The sequence below is a fragment of the Rhinopithecus bieti genome, unplaced genomic scaffold (assembly GCF_001698545.2).
Source record: "Rhinopithecus bieti isolate Rb0 unplaced genomic scaffold, ASM169854v2 scaffold_47707, whole genome shotgun sequence".
NCBI classification, from domain to species: domain Eukaryota; kingdom Metazoa; phylum Chordata; class Mammalia; order Primates; family Cercopithecidae; genus Rhinopithecus; species Rhinopithecus bieti.
The window spans coordinates 753,409-772,579 of NW_016819117.1; the positions used below are offsets into that span (position 1 = coordinate 753,409).

The 19,171-nt window shown below is 58.5% G+C and overlaps 1 protein-coding gene across 5 annotated transcripts; it reads left to right on the top strand.

The window, feature by feature from the left end:
• Positions 1–146: 146 nt before the first annotated feature.
• UBE2I (ubiquitin conjugating enzyme E2 I) lies at positions 147–16,887 on the top strand. Of its 5 annotated transcripts, none has more exons than XM_017858479.1 (7): positions 147–413; positions 3,893–3,969; positions 4,160–4,243; positions 5,485–5,557; positions 10,287–10,396; positions 10,553–10,632; positions 14,643–16,887. In XM_017858479.1, the coding sequence occupies exons 2-7, from the start codon at positions 3,904–3,906 to the stop codon at positions 14,704–14,706; spliced, it is 477 nt and encodes a 158-aa protein (XP_017713968.1). In that variant the 5' UTR covers positions 147–413; positions 3,893–3,903; the 3' UTR covers positions 14,707–16,887. The 5 variants fall into 5 exon arrangements, with proteins under 5 accessions (XP_017713968.1, XP_017713972.1, XP_017713970.1 ...); XM_017858483.1 differs by lacking the exon at positions 147–413 and adding an exon at positions 774–792; XM_017858481.1 differs by lacking the exon at positions 147–413 and adding an exon at positions 2,216–2,655.
• Positions 16,888–19,171: the final 2,284 nt, after the last annotated feature.

Below are 19,171 nucleotides of genomic sequence, written 5' to 3' on the forward strand. Positions count from 1 at the left end.
GCCGCAGGCCTTGGGGCCGGGGCTCCCCCACTTCGCCCCCGAGGTGCGCCTGGCGCGGGGCCGGGGCAGCCACCTGCAGCCGGGGCCCCGCGAGGCCGCGCCTTCCTCCTGCGCGGGGAGCGGCTTCCGGGGTCACTGTCGCCCCGCGGACGGAGAGGATGGGCCGCGGGGGAGAGTCTTGGATTGCAACATCGCTGGCTCGCGGGTGTGGGGGCCGGCGAGCGGGCTTGTTTTCGGTGCCTTAAAACCAAAACAAGTCTAAGTTTTCCTGCGCCTCTGAAGATGCTGCCCTGGCGTTTGCTGGGGCCCTGAACGTGAACGCCTCGCTGGAGGGAGAGTTGTATTGTTTTGGGGATGGGATTTTACCGGTTGAAGAGTGGTTGGCTCTGGTAGTTAACGTGCGTGGGAGGAAGGTAAGCGAATGATTAGCTGAGCTTGTGATCATGGCCTGTAGTCACGCTTGAATCGCAGAATGAAGTGGTTTCGTTTATATAATTGGAAGTTACGCTTAGTTTCTCTGTTTGCAAAGTGCCTGTCTTTGGGGAGTCCGGTTTGTTTCCTTTTATAGGACCTACCCCAGATGTTTCTTGAAGAGCAAGAAACATTGCGTTTGGGTAGAGAAGCTCTGCAGCGGAAGACAGGACGGATCCTAAGTTTGTCCTGATTGCTCCTTCAGAGGTCCCTTCGCTAGACCACTGGGTGGTTGCTGGTGTGCGCTTGTGTGGTGTGTCAGGGTTTGGGATCTTGCTTCAGAAACATCCTGGGGGCCTGGGGCAGATCAGGTGCGGCCAGGTGAGCGTCTCCTGACTGCAGGTGCTTGGGTCTTGCAGAAGGGAACACCTCCCCAAGCCTGGGAGAGTTTGCATTTGGGTGCAGGAGGACCTTTACAGGCTGCTTTGCCAGCCGTCGTGGCGACCACCCGTTGTGGAGATGAGTGCGGTGGAGTTGTGGGAGGTGAGTGCTTTGCTCACCCTCAGCCAGGAAGTTGCTTGGAAGTCGGTGCTGTCAACCAGCAGAGCTAGGCGGTGATCCGAGAAGCTAAAGCTCAGCCGGTTGCGGGTGCCCAGCAGGAGGGCAGAAGGCAGACCTTCGGGCCGCTCCTGGTGTGCTTGGCCCTGTCCCGGTTGCTGCAGTGTCTGGGCCTTGCTTGGCTCTGATAGATGAGGGTTGTTTTTGTCTTTGCGTCATAAAAGTTTCCTGCTCTGAAGGGTCTAGTAACTGCTAGCCGTTCACCTAGTGCTTCTCTGTTCATTTGGAAGGGCAAATTCGATTTTCAGTGGGATTTTGAATGCTTGGTCTGTGTTGTGATTACATTGTAACAGATTGGCCACTTTCTCCAGGAGGCCAGTAGGAGGGGGAGCAGGGGGAGGGGCCTGGCTTCCACCTAGGACAGGGTGGGTGTGCACCTGTGGCTCCTTGCCCTGACGGTGCAGTTTCCTGTGATACCACCCTGTGGTGCTGAGTGCTTTGGGGCAGGGGATACAGCAACATCATCCAGATCTTGGCGGGAGGTCTCACAGGAGCACCCGTCACGACTTCTCACAGTGATCTGAGACAGCGATAACTAGGTGCTGGGACGGGGGCCTCTAGGCGACTCTGTCCGGTCCTCAGCAGCAGGGCTGCCTGTGGCAGGGTCCCAGGCCTGGCTGGCCTCTCTGTGGCCTGGCCTTGCCTGGCTGTGAGGATTGTGTTGCCCATGGTCCTTCAGTGTCTGGAGCACTGGCCTGGGGCTTCAGAGACCTGCCTGATTCCTGGCCCCGCTCAGACCCCGGGCACCTGGGAGGTCGTGCCTCCTCAAAACCGCCATTTGCCAGGCTGCTTTGCACCGCACCAGGCACAGGCTGTGGCCACTCATGAAGCCCACCCTGGGGCTGGGGAAGCGAGAGCTGTGAGTCCTCAAGCCACAGCTGGGCTGCTCAATGTGGAAGTGGAGGGTGGAGACACGTGCAGAGAGAGCCTTGAAACCGTGGTTGGCGGGAGCTACACTCCGCTCTGGGCTCGAACCCTGCCTGCCCACAGCTCAGCCCAGCTGTGTCCCCCACTTTCTCCCTGTCTGGCCCCTGGCTTCCCCCCACCCTCACTTAGAGAAGGGCATGGGGAAGGACACATGGTCCAGAGGGCAGGCGGCCTGCGGGCTCCTCTGCATCCCCGTGAGGAGGGCATGGGGAGGGACATCCCGGTGGGGCCCAGTCTGGGACTGCCTCCAGCCCGGGCTGCCTGTCTTGGACTTAGTCGTGTAGCTGGAGGCCAGTGCCCTGATGGCCCCTGTCACCCTCTCGTGATGCCAGCACCTGCTGACTGGAGGACCTGGGTTCCTTTGCCTGATTTTTCTCAGGCTGCCCTGAGGATCCGTGTTTGATGAAAAGGAGCCAAATCCACCTGCAGGGCAGGCGGCTCTAGCAGCCCTGCCTGGCTTCCAGCACCCTGGTTCCCTGGCGACACTGGACCTGCCTGGGCTTCCTTGATCCCAGTCCCACCCCTGATTTCTGCTTTGCTGCCTCGGGAAGTCGTTGTGCCGCCCAAAACCTCTCGGAGCTCCTTCCTCAGTGGGTCTGCTGGGGACTGGGCCGTGCCTCTCTAACAAGTGCCAGGTGAGGCTGCGGCGGCTCCGGCCCAGGTGGAGCTGCTGACCTGGCCCCTTCCTGCAGCTGTGAGGTGTGTGAGGTTCGTGGGCCTGCACAGGTGCGGGCGCCATCCAGGTCACCAGGGCCCTTGTAGGGACGGCCTCCCACGGCTTGGAAGGCCTGGCGCAGCCCCCCAGCTTTGTCAAGGTGGCCTTTGTTTGGCGTTGAGATACCAGACTTGGAGGTAGCGTCAGTGTTCCCATGGACTTTGAAAACCAAAACACACTTGGGTTTGAATTCTCTGGCAGGTTTCGTACCCTGAGTGCTGTTTTTCATGGTAAAGGTGACCACCAGTAGGGTGACAGGTGAGGGTGGTGTCAAGGCTGCTGGCCCTGTCTGCCAGGTGTCCCCGGGGACAGTGCGGGCCGACACGCTCCCGCTGGGAACCAGAAGGTAAAGGTACCAAGCCCCTGAGGTCCCGTGCAGAAGTGTGGAGCTGGAATCTGGTGTGTGTGCCGCTGCCTCTGACCAGGGACCTGGTCCCATACCCCATGCTCCTGCCCTGCCCCACAGGACCCGTCTGTCCCCTGAAGCCACAGGGACATGCTAGCGGCTGCAGGGTCTGGGAAGAGTGGCCCTGTGGGGGACTCCTCTTTCAGCGAGGCTGAGCCTCTGCCCTGTGGTACTTGTTCCGCTCTGTCTTCAACATGGTAAAACCCCATCTCTACTAAAAATACAAAAATTAGCCAGGTGTGGTGGCGGGCGCCTGTAGTCCCAGCTACCGGGAGGCTGAGGCAGGAGAATTGCTTGAGCTCAAGAAACGGAGGTTGCAGTGAGCCGAGATAGCGTCACTGCACTCCAGCCTGAGGGACAGAGTGAGACTCCGTCTCAAAAAAAAAAAAAAAAAAAAAAAAAAATATTAGGTGTCCCCCTGGCCCGGCTTGAGTCTCAGTTCTGAGTGCCTGATAGTAAGGCAGGGACCCAGCCCTGCCTAGTCCCCAACTGACGGTTCAAGTGAGGACCCTGCCATGCCAGCCTCCACAGTGTGCAGAGGCTGCGGCGCATGTCGCAGACCGGGGCTGGGGGGTGGGGGGGCATGGGGAAGGGGTCCTACCTGCCCCCCCACACCCGGTGATCTGGGAGCCACTCATGGGGCCTCCCCTGGTAGACCCCGGGGTCGGACGACGGCTTGCAGGAGGAGAGTCTCTGCTGGGCCAAGCTGGCACCTGTTAGGAGCAAGACTGCCCACTGCAAGCCGTGTGCACGTGGCGGGGCGGCAGGAGCCCACTCGCCTCTCCTGACCCCGTGCTCTACCTCCTGTGTTCCAGGGACTCTGAACATGTCGGGGATCGCCCTCAGCAGACTCGCCCAGGAGAGGAAAGCATGGAGGAAAGACCACCCATTTGTAAGGAGGGCTTCGTTTCCGTGGGCAGTGCCGCGGATAGCCCCCTCGGCTGAAACTGCGCCCTCCCTGCTGGGAGGGAGCTGGTCACATGCCTGGGTCGGGCTGGTGGGACTCTCGGGCTGTTTCTCGGTGGTTTGGGTCAAACAAGATGCCACCGCACTGATGTGCTTTTGTGATTGTTTTCTCTCAGGGTTTCGTAGCTGTTCCAACAAAAAATCCCGATGGCACGATGAACCTCATGAACTGGGAGTGCGCCATTCCAGGAAAGAAAGGGGTAAGAGGCACGTGCTGCTAGCCTCCTGCCTGTCGGGGCTCAACAGATGCGTGTGGCAGTGCCACGGGGAAACTGCTCAGATCCCTGCCGTCTGTGACGGCCGCCCTTGTCCCAGGCTGCGGACAACAGGTCAGGTCCCCAGCTGTGGCCTGGCCCCCGCCCCGTGGGGACTTGAGCTCAGAAGGTGGTGCTGGCAAGGTTGGGGTGACAGCTGTGTCCCCGCTGAGGGCATTTCTGGTTGAGAAGGAAGCAGGCTGGGCCTGGCTGGGCACAGGGCTGAGCTGTGGCAGAAGGGAGGGGGCTCTGGTGTGCGTTGGGAGCAGGCCTGAGGGGCGGGCAGCCTTTGCTGGCTGGAACCCAGGATTCTGCTGCATCCTTCCAGGTGTGGCTCAGGTCATGGGAGCTGGGTTTGCCGGAGAGCCACCCCGGCGTAAAGCCGCCTCCTGGAGAACCTCCTGGGGCACAGGACTGGCGACAGCAGCCTAGGATGCCTGCTCGGGGCCCCCTGTATGTCTGTGGCCAGCAGGGCGGCCCGTGTGCCTGTCTGCTTTGCCCGGCTCCCGTGAAGCACTTGGCCGGGGACTCCAGGCCGGCGTGCACATAAGGTTCATGCTCGTGAACCCTGAAGGAAGGAGAGAGCCCTGAGGTGTTGGTGCTGTCCGAGGCCTTGTTCCCTCCGGCCCATGCCACCCTCTGGGTTTCCCTCTGAAACTCAAAGCAGCTTCAGTCCCCCTGAACTGAGCAGTCCCAGCAGGTCTCCACTTTGCCTGAGACATGGTGTCACTTGGGTTTGTCGCTTGTCTGAGGCTCTGCTGAGAACGTCCCTTGCTCTTCACATTACGGCGACGCAGGTGTGCGGCCCCGAGGAAGACGGGAGTGGTGTCGGATTGTGGGGTGGCAAAGGCGCCTCGTCCAGGCAGGATCTGGGGCGGGGCTTGCAGAACCCCTGGGGCAGAGGTTGTGCTCTCGGTGCCGCTGCCCCAGTGTGCCGCCCCCGTCACCCGTCTCGTCCCCTTTCTAGGAGGGCCTTTCCGACTCACTCTCTGGGCACGGCAGAGGTCCTGACAGTCGTCGTGGTGGGGCCGGTCCAGGCTTTAGGCTGGTTTGGGAGCCGCCTCTGTCGGACTCTGGCCCCGGTGTCCTGGCAGTCCTGGGAGTTGTGTCCTAGAAGCGAGCCCCTTCCTCCTGGGCTGGCCTGAGGCAGGCGGGCAGCCATCTCACCACCATTTGTTTCCCCACAGACTCCGTGGGAAGGAGGCTTGTTTAAACTGCGGATGCTTTTCAAAGATGATTATCCATCTTCACCACCAAAATGTAAGTAGCTCACTGTTCTGTGTCCTGGAAGTCGGCCTGTTCCTGTGGGCATTGGAGTCCTCTCGAAAGAGGCCCCTGGCTGTGGCCGTGGCGCCCTGGGCCGGGCGATCCACGTGGAGCTGGGAGGAAGATCACAGACTTGGAGGTCGGCTTTGATCCCTGATCCCCGGCTCAGGCTGCAGATTCGAGTCTGTTTCCAGCTCCGGGGGTGGGCGGTGCACGTAATAGACTTAGTCTCTCATCCCAGCTAATTGGCTGTGAAGCTCCAGAGTCCTGTGGAGGGAGGGGCTGTGAGATCCAGGCTGGAGCTCCTGGGCTAGGAGTGCCTGGACCCTCAGCGGTTGTTGGCGATAAAGACAGAGGATTTGGTGCCCACAAGACCCCGGCCCTGGACGGGACGGATGTGCAGAAGGACCGTCACTCAGAGTCTCACCCTCTGAGGATTTATCTTGCTCCACCTTCTTACCGCTTTTCCTGTGGTCTCTCACGTTCTCTCCCGACCGTGGCTGTGTCTGCAGCCTGGGCAGGCGTAGAGTAGGTGAACAGCAGAGAAGGTGTGGGAAGAAAGGGCCGAGGCTGGGTTCGAAATCGAGCCTACAGCTAAGTTAATGATCTCAGTCAGTTCAGCAGAACTCAGGAGAGGAAGGAGAGGGCCGCCGCGTCCCTGCCCTCCCGTAGCTGGAAATCGGCGGGCCCTGTCTGTGGTGAGTTCCACACGTTAACACGCGCCCAGCACCTAGAGAGTGCCTGGCCACGGCGCAGCGAGAGCGGTGTGTAGCTTCCCCTGCGACTCGCTCAAGACACACAAGTGTTTTCCACGGTAGCACCGACCGGAGGAGCTCGAGGGCTGCTGACGGCACCACGCGGCTGAGACTTGCTTCATTTTGGATTGTCCTTTGCTGTTTGTTTTTTTTTTTTTAACCATGAGTGGATATTAAGATGATTTATTTTAATTAAGAAAAACACAAGAATGAGACAGGAGCTGCTTTCATTTATTCTGTTCAACCATTTATTGGAATTCCAAGTAAATGCAGCAAGACGAGAAAGGTCACAGTGGAAGAGGCAGTGAGGAAGGCCAGGACAACAGCTCACTAAAGCTGAGGCTCAAGCAAGGCTGGGCACGGTGGCTCACGCCTGGAATCCCAGCACTTTGGGAGGCCGAGGTGGGAGGATCACCTGAGATGAAGACCAGCCTGGTCAACATGGAGAAACCCCATCTCTACTAAAAAAAAAAAAAAAAAAATACAAAAATTGGTAGGTGTGGTGGTGGGTGCATGTAATCCCAGCTACTTGGGAGGCTGAGGCAGGAGAAGTGCTTGAACCCAGGAGGCAAAGTTGTGGTGAGCCGAGATCGCACCACTGCACTCCAGCCTGGGCAGCAGAGCAAGACCCTGTCTCAAAAAAAGAAAAATAACACGGGACATGGTGAAGGAAACAAAACTAAATAAATACAAAAATAAAATAGAGATTGAGATATACACAAATCTGCTTTTATATCATTTCAATGAGCAAGGATTTAAAACTATGCCATTTATAGCAGCTTGAAATACATTGGAATACAGCAAAAGGTTGGTTCAGGACTTCTCTACTGAAAACTAGAATATTCCAAGGGAAGCCCAGGCTGGCCTGAGCGGTCACTGAGCTCTGCTTTGTTTGTGGAGGGGAAGACACGATGTTGCACAGGCGGCCCTTCTCTCCAGGCCCATCTGTGGATTCTGTGTGATCCCAGCTGGAGTCAAGCACATCTTGGTGGAAACTGTCCCGTGGACCCTGGAAATGCAGAAATGCAGAGGCCTTGGCTTCTTGGTAGGGGTGGCGAGACCCAGGCTGAGGTGCTGTGGGTGCACAGCACACCCCGCCACCCCGCCACCCCCCGACAGATCTGCCACGGGACGTGGTGATAGAGACTGCGGGATTGCTGAGAAGACAGGCAGGCAGACCTGCGGACAGAGCGAGGAGTCTGGAGGCCACGCTGGTGGTGGCTTGGGCTGTGACAGGACCAGTCCTGAGGGATATTCCAGCGGGAGAAACGAGCTCTGCCTCCCACTGTAGAGAAACAGCTTCCAGATGGATTGCGGTGCCCCACGCAGAACAGTGTGGGCAGGGAGACCCAGGAGGGCATCTCGCGAGCTCCGGCAGGCAGGGATCTCTTCACCGGGGGTGCACTGAAGTGCTGGCCAGGGGGAGGCCGACGAGGTGACTAAATGGAAATGAATCTCTATCCTAAAGACTGCAGTTGGCGCCAGGCAGGTGGGCACACCGTAGTCTATGTACGTGCCTCAGCCCTCACCCTGAATCTACCAAGAGCTCCTGGGAATCTGTAAGAAGGCAGACAGCCATGAAGCCTCCACCCGGCCAGCAAATGTGGCAGGGATGCCTGGCTTTGCCAAAGAGGGGAAGCCTCCGCAGTGGGATCTGTTGTACCGCACAGGGGAGCAGACAGCCGCAGCACAGGGCAGCGGGAGCCTGAACCACCGCTGGAGAAGGCAGATGTTCTGAACGTTTCCCCTGGACGCTGCCTGCCGCGCTGGTGGAAGCCGAGCTCATGCTGTAGGGCCTGGCTGTTCACTCGAGTCAGTCAAGGTTCACAGAAACACACGCGTGTGTCCACCAGAGGCACAAGTGGGTGCCAGTGTCACTCCCGCTTGCCACAGCCCAGACGTCCTAGGATGACAGATGGGGAAGAGTGAAGAGGCCTCATGACACCTGGCGGACAGTCCAGACAGGAGGCCCCCCTTTCTGTTCCTTCTGCGAAGCATAGCAACCTCTAAGCTGGAGGCGGTGAGGAAGTAGGAGGCAGCCTCCACCTTGGGAGGGCCTGGCGGTGCTGGTGTCCAGCATCTCTGCCTTTCTGTGGGTAAGTTGTGATTGGTAGAAGAAATGAGATTGAGAAATCAGATTAAATTGAAATTAGGCACTTGTGTTTGCCAAAAGATTCTCTTAGAAGAGTAAAAAGTAGGGCTGGGCACAATGGCTCACACCTGTAATCCCAGCACTTTGGGAGTCCGAGGCCAGTGGATTGCTTAAGGTCAGGAGTTTGAGACCAGCCTGACCAACATGGAGAAACCCTGTCTCTACTAAAATAGAAATAGAAAAATTAGAGCCGGAGCGCGGTGGCTTCAAGCCTGTAACCCAGCACTTGGGAGGCCCGAGACGGGCGGATCAACAAGGTCAGGAAGATCGAGACCATCCTGGCTAATACGGTGAACCCCGTCTCTACTAAAGATACAAAAATTAGCCGGGCGACGAGGCGGGCGCCTGTAGTCCAGCTACTTGGGAGGCGGAGGCAGGAGAATGGCGTGAACCTGGGAGCGGAGCTTGCAGTGAGCTGAGATCACGGCACCGCACTCCAGCCTGGGCGAACAGAGCCAGGTCTCCCGTCTCAAAAAAAAAAAAAAAGAAAGCCAGGTTTGATGGCGGGTGCCTGTCATCTCAGCTACTCTGGAGGCTAAGGTGAGGTGGGAGAATGACTTGAACCTGGGAGGCGAAGGCTGCAGTGAGCCGGGATCGTATCATGTCCCTCCAGCCTGGGCAACAGAGTGAAACTCCATCTCGAAAAATTTTAAAAGCAAAAACTCAAGCCCCGAGCAGAAGAGGCCTGTACGTGTCACTTGAAGAACTCGGAAGCAGTTGCCAGGAAGCGGTCCGGCTGAAAGGGGCGCTCCGCGGTCACCAGGAGGCGGAGTTCAGCACCACGGAGTGGCTGCTGTGCACCTCACCCAGTGGCTGGAATCCACCAGCGACCGCCTGCATGAGCAGCCTGGAAGCAGCACGGCTTGAGGGCCGATGCCGTGATCCCACATTCCACAGCAACGCACTCACGCCAGTGTTCACACTCAGGATGGCCACGCAGCTGCTGGTGTCGCCTGTGGGCTCCCGCGGCGTGGGATGGTCCACCGTGTGGGATGGTCGCAGCGTGGGACCGTCTGCGGTGGTGTCCTCAGTGCATTCTCCAGGGAGTGTGCCCTGTGCATCTCCATGGTACCTGAAGTCCAGGATGCTGCCCATGGGTGTTGGAGTTGGGTTTACGGGGCAGACGCAGTGGTCGGTAGGAGCGAGTGTTCGAGAAGCTGTAGGTGTTCGTGGCGCGTTGGCTTTGAGAGAATTCCTCAGGCTGCGCTGGACTTGCCGCACTGTGTGTCCTCCATAGCACTGAGGGAGATCGCCCAGGGAAAAGACGGGCAATAGCCTAGAATATCAACTGTGATGGCCCCGATGGGGCTAATGGTGGCAAACTTCTTTGCTTTTTTGTAAAGAAATAACACAGGGTCCTAAAAGCCCGTGTGTCCTGGAAGCAGAGGGTCTGCGTCGGAACTGCTGATTCTGGAAGGGCCTTGGCTATGTCCCTGGACGTCTCCTGCAGCTCCTCCTGTCTCTCCTGAGTCTGGCCCAGCTGGGAAGGACGTGGGGGCCACAGGTGAAGTGGCCACCCGGGGGCCTGTGTTCCCAGACTGCCTGGCTGTGCCGGGAGTTCTGTCCTGGGAGAGACACAGCTTCGTCTCTGGCCTGCGGCCGTGTCCCCAAGGCTCTGTCCCCTGCGTGCAAAGGTGGATATGTCTTCCTCTTGTCTCCTCATGGCCACAGTTTTATTTTTTTGAAAAGTTCTTGGCCAAATAACCTGGCTACCAACCCAGCGGTCCAGTGTGGGGAGGGGGTTGATGGGGAAAGGACATGACTCGGGGACAGTGCCTGCCTGCAAAAAGCGCTTCCTTTCTTCCTCCTCTTCCAGGTAAATTCGAACCACCGTTATTTCACCCGAATGTGTACCCCTCGGGGACGGTGTGCCTGTCCATCTTAGAGGAGGATAAGGACTGGAGGCCAGCCATCACAATCAAACAGGTACGGGGCCTCCGCCACCCATATGGGCAGGGCTGCCTCAGTCTCCCCTCCGGACGCGCGGGTCTGCAGTCATTCTCAGTGGCTGAGGCCGAGTCTCACGGTGTTTCCCTTTCAGACTGCTCACACCCCTGTCTTGTGTTTTTGTTTCCGGCACAGATCCTATTAGGAATACAGGAACTTCTAAATGAACCAAATATCCAAGATCCAGCTCAAGCAGAGGCCTACACGATTTACTGGTTAGTAGCAGCTCTTGTCCTGCTGCTGGCAGCTCCTCTCCATCCCAGCCAAGGCCGCCTGGCAGGAGGGGAGTGGAGCACACAGGCTCACCCTAGAGACAGCCAGGGTCCACCCCTCCAGGGGAAGGTCGGGGGCCATAAACCCTGTGGGCAGCAGGCACCGACGCACACAGGGTCTGCGGTGGGCATGGACGGTGCCGGAGCCCTTTCTGGGGGAGGGAGCAGGCCAGGTGACGGGGGCTGTCTTGGGCCCCTATTAGTAGGGGAAGGACCCTGGCCGTAGGTGCTGGAGGAGGCCATGCTGAGGGGCCTGTCCACCTGCTCAGCCTCCTGTGGACCCCAGCCTCCTGCACTGCCCCTGCTGCTCATCCCCAACCCTCCATACTTGGTTCCTCCTGTTGGGGGGTCCAGCCCAGGAGAGCTCAGTGATGTGATGCTGTCACATAGACCCTGGGCTCCTGTGAGGTGCTGTCCCTGTGAGGTGCTGCTGTGGCTACAAGGGTTCCCGTGGTCCTGGGGTCACTGTCTGCACTGAGGAGGGCCTGGTGTGAGTTAGGATGCAGACGACAGCCAAACAGTGCTGAGGACAGCAGGGAGGACCCTGCCCTGAGCAGACGCCACGAGCCTGCCTGTCCCGTCCCCAGCCCTGGGGGCCGCCTCTGCAGCTGCTCTGGGCAGATCCATAAGAAGGTGGGTCAGGGGCTCCGACCCCCACTGCTGCACCTGCAGTGTTGAGAAACCCAGCCCCATCTCAGCGTGGGTCCCCACACCTCTGAGGGGGTCTCGGGGACCCCAGTGGCCAGGGACCCAGGAGGCTCCCCCTGCAGCCACCCCACACGTGCCTGCCACCATGGACATCAGAGGCCCGCTCCCTCCAGGGGCGTCTCCTGGTCGGAAGTGGGAGGCTGAGGGGTCACCATTGCCCTAAGCCCAGCCCACACAGGTTGTGAGGAAAAGCACCTGGTTTGGGCTGGGCGCAGTAGCTCACGCCTGTAATCCCAGCACTTTGGGAGGCCAAGGTGGGCGAATCACGAGATCAGGAGTTGGAGACCAGCCTGACCAACATAGTGAAGCCCCATCCCTACTAAAAATAGAAAAAATTAATTGGGCGTAGTGCTGGGTGCCTGTAATCCCAGCTACTCAGGAGACTGAGGCAGGAGAATCGCTTGAACCCAGGAGGCGGAGGTTGCAGTGAGCTGAGATCGTGCCACTGCACTCCAGCCTGGCAACAGAGCAGGATGCCATCTCAAAAAAAAGAAAGCACCTGGTTTTGGAGAGATATGTTTCTCCCTTTTGCAGGCCCAGCCCAGGTGTCTGCAAGGTGCCCTCCCTGCTGGCTGAGGGTGGGACAGAGGCCCCAGGCAGGGAGCAAGTGTCACAGCAGCCACCCCAGCCTCAGCCTGGCTCCCCTGCACACCTCAGACGCTCAGTCAGCCGAGCCATTGCTGGAACTGGCTCGTGGGATGTGGCGTGACCTGGGTTTGTGTGTGGGTCTGCTGTGCCCTAGGAGTTCCCTGAAACGCATTCCACTGGGCAGGAAGCCACAGTCCTCACGAGTGTCCACGTGGCCCCTTGAGGTAGAAAATGTTTTCTTTTTTTTTTTTTTGAAACAGTCTCGCTCTGTCGCCCAGGCTGGAGTGCAGTGATACGATCTCGGCTCACTTCAGCCTCCACCTCCCAGGTTCAAACGATTCTCCTGCCTCAGCCTCCCGAGTAGCTGGGATTACAGATGCGCACCACCACACTTGGCTAATTTTTGTATTTTTAGTAAAGACAGGGTTTCACCATGTTGTTCAGGCTGATCTTGAACTCCTGACCTCAGGTGATCCACCCTCATTGCCTCCCAAAGTGCCGGGATTACAGGAGTGAGGCATCGTGCCTGGAAAATGTTTTCCAGGCCAAGTGTGGTGGCTCACGCCTGTAATCCCGGCACTTTGGGAGGCCAAGGTGGGCTGATCAGTTGAACCCAGGCATTCATGACCAGACTGGGCAACAGAGCAAGACCCCATCTCTACAAAAAATTTAAAAATTTGCCAGGTGTGGTGGCTCATGCCTGTAATCCCAAAGCTTTGCAAGGCCACTGCAGGAGGGTTGCCTGAGCCTGGGAGTTGGAGACCAGCCTGGGCAGCAAGGCAAGACCGCCTCTCAAAAAAAAAAAAAAAAAAAAAGTTAAGCCAGGCATGGTGGTGCACGCCTGTAGTCCCAGCTATTTGGGAGGCTGAGGTGGGAGGATCGCTTGAGCCCAGGAGGTTGATGCTACAGTGAGCCGAGATTGCAGCACTGCACTCCAGCCTGGGTGACAAAGCAAGACCCCGTCTCAAAAAAAAAAAAAGTAGGCTGGGCACGGTGGCTCACGCCTGTAATCCCAGCACTTTGGGAGACTGAGTCGGGCAGATCACGAGGTCAGGAAATGGAGACCATTCTGGCTAACATGGTGAAACCCCGTCTCTAGTAAAAATACAAAAAAACTAGCTGGGTATGGTGGTCCCAGTAGCCGTAGGCTCAGCTACTTGGGAGGCTGAGGCAGGAGAATGGCCTGAACCCAGGAGGCTGAACTTGCAGTGAGCCGAGATCGTGCCACTGCACTCCAGCCTGGACAACAGAGGGGGACTCTGTCTCAAAAAAAAAAAAAGCAAATGTTTTCCTGCCTAGCCCTTAGTTGGTCTGCCATCCCTAGCATGGTGTGGGCGTGAGCTCTGTCTGGCCTGCACCCCATTTGCTGACCATCTCCGGAGCTGGGCTGTGGCTCCCACGTGCCGCATGGGCCAGGCAGGTCGCAGCCCCCCGCCCTGTGTGGGTCTCCCGTGTCTCCTGGGCGTGGTGCCTGCCGGGCTGCACTGTACACTTGTGTTCACGTAAACAAACGCTCTTTCTCCTACAAACACCACTTGAAAAGCGCCCTTTGCGAAGCATGTTTGCAGGTTTCAGTCCTTTTTCCTGGGTTTCGTGGAGGCCTTGGGCCGTGTTCTTGCCCTGCCAGGTGCCTCTTCTCGGGGCCCCTGCTTGGTAAAGGCAGAGCTGGGACATGTGGTCACTGCCTCTGGTTCCTTCCACGCCCACCCAGCTGAGCTGCTCTGCCCTGGGGCTGGCCGGTGGTCCAAGGAGGGCGCTGGGGTCTGGGGTGCAGTCCAGGCCCTTGGCCTGGGTCGGGGTGGCGCCTGCACTGCTGCCGTCCTGGGCTGTTGGCCTTCACTGTGCACCATGCCTGGCTTGGCTCAGTGTCTCAGACCAGGTCCAATCCTGGCGAGACTGCCAGCACTGCTACCTCAGCAACCACCTCCATGAATGTCACAGTGTCCCCCATCCTCAAGGTCACACTGCCCCGTGTCCCATCAGCCCCTAGGTGCAGCCTGGGCAGCTGTTTGCAGGCTGAACCTCACTCTGCCCAGCTCCGGACCTGTTCCCTGATAACGCCTGCACTGCCCAGCTGGGGCACCACCCCCTTCCGAACCAGGCCTGCCTTCCCACACCTTTGCACCTGGGGCTGAGAGCCTCATGGAAAAGCCCTCCGGAAGTTTCTGTCTGTTTTGGGGAGTTGGGGAAGAACAGTGGCAAGCAATCAGTGTTTCAATTTATTAGCACTGGCCCTAGACTTACAGAAAAGAGAAGCTGCTGGTTGCTAGTTAGGACCAGACTTTTGGCACTGGTGACAATGTTGCAGACCCCCTGGTGTGGGTCCCCTGGGGCCTGAGCCCTCCTCGCAGCCCTGCGGGGCCCCCTCTGTCCTCCTCTGACACCACATGCACCCAGCATGGGTTCCTCTCCTCCCTGCTCTTCTGCCCCCCTCAGACCACAGGACAGTCTCAGCCAGGTCAGAGCCAGCCTGGGCTCCCCCCCTCGCAGGCCTCCCTGCTTCTCCGGGCTTCCTGCTTCTGTTACTGTCATGAGCTCCACACTGCCCTCACCCAGGAGGGACCGTCCTGCAGCCTGGTCTGCCGAGCTGGCTCTGGAGCCAGCGTGTGGTCCAGGCTGCTCAGCCCCTAACACGTCTTTTCTTTTGACCTCCTCAGCCAAAACAGAGTGGAGTACGAGAAAAGGGTCCGAGCACAAGCCAAGAAGTTTGCGCCCTCATAAGCAGCGACCTTGTGGCATCGTCAAAAGGAAGGGATTGGTTTGGCAAGAACTTGTTTACAACATTTTTGCGAATCTAAAGTTGCTCCGTACAATGGCGAGTCACCTGGGGGGGTTGGGCGGGCGCCATCTTCCATTGCCGCCGTGGGTGCGCGGTCTCAATTCGCTGAATTGCCCGTTTCCATACAGGGTCTCTTCCTTCGGTCTTTTGTATTTTTGATTGTTATGTAAAACTCGCTTTTATTTTAATATTGATGTCAGTATTTCAACTGCTGTAAAATTATAAACTTTTATACTTGGGTAAGTCCCCCGGCAGCGAGTCCTCGCTCTGGGATGCAGGCATGCTTCTCACCGTGCAGAGCTGCACTTGGCCCCGGCTGGCTGTATGGAAATGCACCCTCCCTCCTGCCGCTCCTCTCTAGAACCTGGGCTGTGCTGCTTTTGAGCCTCAGACCCCAGGTCAGCATCTCGGTTCTGCGCCACTTCCTTTGTGTTTATATGGCGTTTTGTCTGTGTTGCTGTTTAGAGTAAATAAACTGTTTATATAAAGGTTTTGGTTGCATTATTATCATTGAAAGTGTGAGGAGGCGGCCTCCGAGTGTCCCGCCCTCCCCACCTGGCTGCAGCCCCACCACGGACCAGGACCAAGCTCTCCCATCTGCTTCGGATGTGCCCAGGCTGTGTGGCTCTGTCTTGCCCTGGATCTTTGTAAACAGGGCTGTGTACAAAGTGCTGCTGAGGTTTCTGTGCTCCCCGGATCTTCGGGCTGTAGAGCGCTGGGCAGCTAAGATCTGCATAGGTCGGGATTGGCATTGAGAGCCTGGCAAGTGTGCACCGGTGCCAGCTGTCTAGAGGGCCACAGGGCCAGGTCCAGACCAGGGCTGGAGGCTGTATGAGGACTCCTATCCAGGCCGCCTGCTGGCGAGGGTGCCCCTCCTCAGTGGCCGGGTCACAGGGATGGAGCCATGCTGTGCACAGGGTGCCACCTCGGGTGTCTGTCCGTCACGTTCTCCAGAGGCAGCCTTGCTACCACCCCTGGCAAACACGGGGTGCTTTTTCCAGGAGAGCCCACAGCCATGGCCCCTCCAGGGAGCGCCAGGTGGAGGGCCCTGGGCGGCCTGTGTCTGGAATTCATCCTGAGGTTGCCTGAGCGTGGCCCCTCGTGGGGAGGCTGTGGCGCTCAGAAGCCGCCCTGATGCTGAACCCTCTGCAAAGGCTGGGCCGGCCAGGCCTCTTGGGGCTGCCTGAGCCGTGGCTGAGCCGCTGTAAGAAGTGGCCTGGCTGGGAAGTTGGGTGCCAGTCACCTCCCAGCAGGAAGGTGCAGTGGACAGACATGGGAAGCCCTGGGGGACACAGCCCGGCTCCCAGCCCTCCAGCCTCTGACCCGCCACCCAGTCTCCGCATCCTAGCGAGCCTGGCCCTCCTCAGTCTCGTTTCAAGCCCTGGGGCTGGAGCTGGCCCTGCTGCCCTGGCGCGCCCCGCCCGGCGGCTGGAGCTGGGTCTCGGTGGCCCAAGTGCAGGGTTCCAAGGGGGCGGGGCAGGTGATCCCCAAAGGAGCCAAGAATGCGGGGAGGGCGCCCCAGGGCCCTGGGAAGGGGAGCACGGCTGCTGTTGGCTGGGAATCGAAGTTAGAGGTGACTTCCAAAGGCCCCTCCGAGCCGGCAGTGCCCCCCGTCCCCCCGGCGGCTCTGCGGTGCCAGTGCCTTGTTCGTTTTCCTGGTTACGTGCCCTGCAGTCACTGAGCTCTCGGTCTGACGTGTGGTTTGTTTATAATGCAGGGGGCCTTACCTGGGGAATTCAGCTGGTTTGAATATTTGTAGCCTGCTCCCAGAATGTCTTATTTTGTAATGACTGAACTACATTTAGTAATAGTTACACATGTATATGGTTAATATATATGGAAATTCAATATATTTTGTAGTTAACGTATTCTAAAGTAACAGATGTTTCTAGCCAATCGTAGTGACTTCAGCTAATGAAACGTTCCTTTTGTAGTACCACAGTCCTCGGCCTAACGAAGGACGTGAACCTTGTCACAGGAGGGCTCTGAAACGCGGTCACCTTTGTTTAGCGGAAGGGAGAGAGCGTGTTCCTGGCATGAGGTGCCTCGGAATTAATAAAGTATTGTGGGCAATGGGTTTACCACTGTATCTGAGAATCCACCAATTAAAGCATTTGCACAGACCGCGGCCTCCCGGGTGTGTGTTTTCCTGCCTGTCCCCGGCTCCCCTGGGCTGTGGGGGTGGGAGCCCACTGGGGCCACAGGGCCACTCCCCCCCATCCAGAGGTCCAGCCCTCGCCCCAGGGTTCCCTTCCGGTCTTGCCTCCAGCCCTGCGTTAGCCCCTCTGGGTGATATCCCCTCTAACCAAGGTGACCCCCAGGCTCGGGGTCACTTCACCTGCACCTCCCTGGCCTGCTCTAGGGGTCTCCTCCCTGGGACTCCTCCCTGGGCTGCTCTTGCTGCCCCCGGCAGGGGACCTCCTTGGTGAGCAGGGACCCCAGGTGCCCAGAGCTCTCCTCACAGGGCCCATCCAGGGCTGGCTAGAGCCACCAGGTAGGAGTCGGGTGCACAGGTGCAGGAACCCCAGCCCCCTGTGGGATGGGCTAGCCAGGCCTGAGCTGGCGCTGGAACCCCAGCCCCCTGTGGGGTGTGCTAGCCAGGCCTGAGCTGGCACTCGGGGAGCCCTCCCTTGACTTTGGCGGTCGGGCTGGCCGCACGTACCCTCCGCCTCTCAGGTCCCTTGGGACTTGGGTCTGGCTGGGCTGGAGGAGGCTAGGAGACTTGGCCACCATGCTGGCCACTGCCCTCAGGGACACAGGCTCCTGGCCAGGCTGCTGGTCCCCAGGTCCCCTCACCTTCCTGGTGACCTGAGGCCCGGCCTCGCCATCATTCCCCGGGTGCCACTGATGGGAAGCCTCCCTTGTGGTTACCATGACGACAAGTTGCCAGGTTGGAGGGCCTTGCACTGACTCAGACTGGCTGGAGCTGGTTTGAGCCAGCTCCAGCAGGGAGGGGCCTGGGAGTGCTGGGTTTGGGATCCATCCCCAGCTGACCCTGATTCTGGGTCTGGGGGCGTCCTGAAGCACCTGCTCAGGAGAGGCAGCCTGAGAGCCCCAGGCCACCCCCTGGTCTGAGGAAGCCGTTGGGCCCAGTTGGGGTGGGGGGCTCCTGGCTTCAGCCCATTGGGTGGGAAGGGGCTGGGATAACTGGTCCCATCCACCCTGCCTGTCTCCGGCCCAGCCTGGCCCAAAGGCTCCTGCACCTGCCAGGAGGTCGGCTTCTCCAGCTCTTAGGACAAAATAGGAATGGGCACAAGAAGACCACCGGGCACATGTGGCCTGGGCTCTCCCTTCCCTGGGCCTCTGCCCTTCCTCCAGGATGCCCTTCACCGAATAAGGCAAGTTCCCATTCCTAGATGGGGACTGTGCCTTATCTATTTATTTACTTATTTAGAGATGGAGTCTCACTCTGTCACCCAGGCTGGAGTGCAGTGGCGTGATCTCGGTTCACTGCAACCTCTGCCTCCCAGGTTCAAGCAATTCTGCCTCAGCCTCCCAAGCCTGGGCTGTACCTTTAGGGAGGGACTCTGAGGCTGGGCACGGTGGCTCACGCCTGTAATCTCAGCACTTTGGAAGGCCAAAGTGGGAGATCACCTGAGGTCAGGAGTTCAAGACCAGCCTGGCCAACACGGCAAATGCCCATCTCCATTAAAAATACAAAAATTAGGCCGGGCACAGTGGCTCACGCCTGTAATCTTAGCACTTTGGGAGGCTGACGCGGATGGATCACAAGGTCAGGAGTTCAAGACCTGACCAATATAGTGAAACCCTGTCTCTAGTAAAAATAGAAACATTAGCTCTTTGAGGAAGACGCGGTGGTAGGTGCTGTGGATCGCTGATGTGCACGCTCCTGCTCCTGACTCACCGCTGTTCGCTCTGGCCAAGGAACAAGTTGGTCAGGAAGCCGCGTAGCAGCTATGGCTTTTAAGGATACCGCAAGAACTGCCATGGAGCCGGAGATGGCAATTCACCAAAATTCAACAAATTCAAATCACTCTAACGAGCCGCAGTGTAAATCCCTGGAAAAGGTGTGTGCTGACCTGATGAGAGGCGCAAAGGAGAACAATCTCAACGTGAAAGGACCAGTTTGAATCCGACGACCAAGACTTTGAGAAGCACCACAAGAGAAACTCCAGATGAGGCCGGGCGCGGTGGCTCAAGCCTGTAATCCCAGCACTTCGGGAGGCCGAGGCGGGCGGATCACGAGGTCAGGAGATCGAGACCATCCTGGCTAACACGGTGAAACCCTGTCTCTACTAAAAAATACAAAAAACTAGCCGGGCGATGTGGCGGCGCCTGTAGTCCCTGCTCCTCGGGAGGCTGAGGCAGGAGAATGGCATAAACCCGGGAGGCGGAGCTTGCAGTGAGCTGAGATCCGGCCACCACACTCCAGCCTGGGCGACAGAG

What these genes read in the sequence shown, in the direction of transcription:
- UBE2I (XM_017858479.1), top strand. Translation starts at nt 3,904, where the DNA reads ATGTCGGGGATCGCCCTCAGCAGACTCGCCCAGGAGAGGAAAGCATGG. An exon ending in CCATTCCAGGAAAGAAAGGG is followed by an intron (nt 4,244 to 5,484) that starts GTAAGAGGCACG and finishes GTTTCCCCACAG; the next exon opens with ACTCCGTGGGAAGGAGGCTT. An exon ending in CAGCCATCACAATCAAACAG is followed by an intron (nt 10,397 to 10,552) that starts GTACGGGGCCTC and finishes TTTCCGGCACAG; the next exon opens with ATCCTATTAGGAATACAGGA.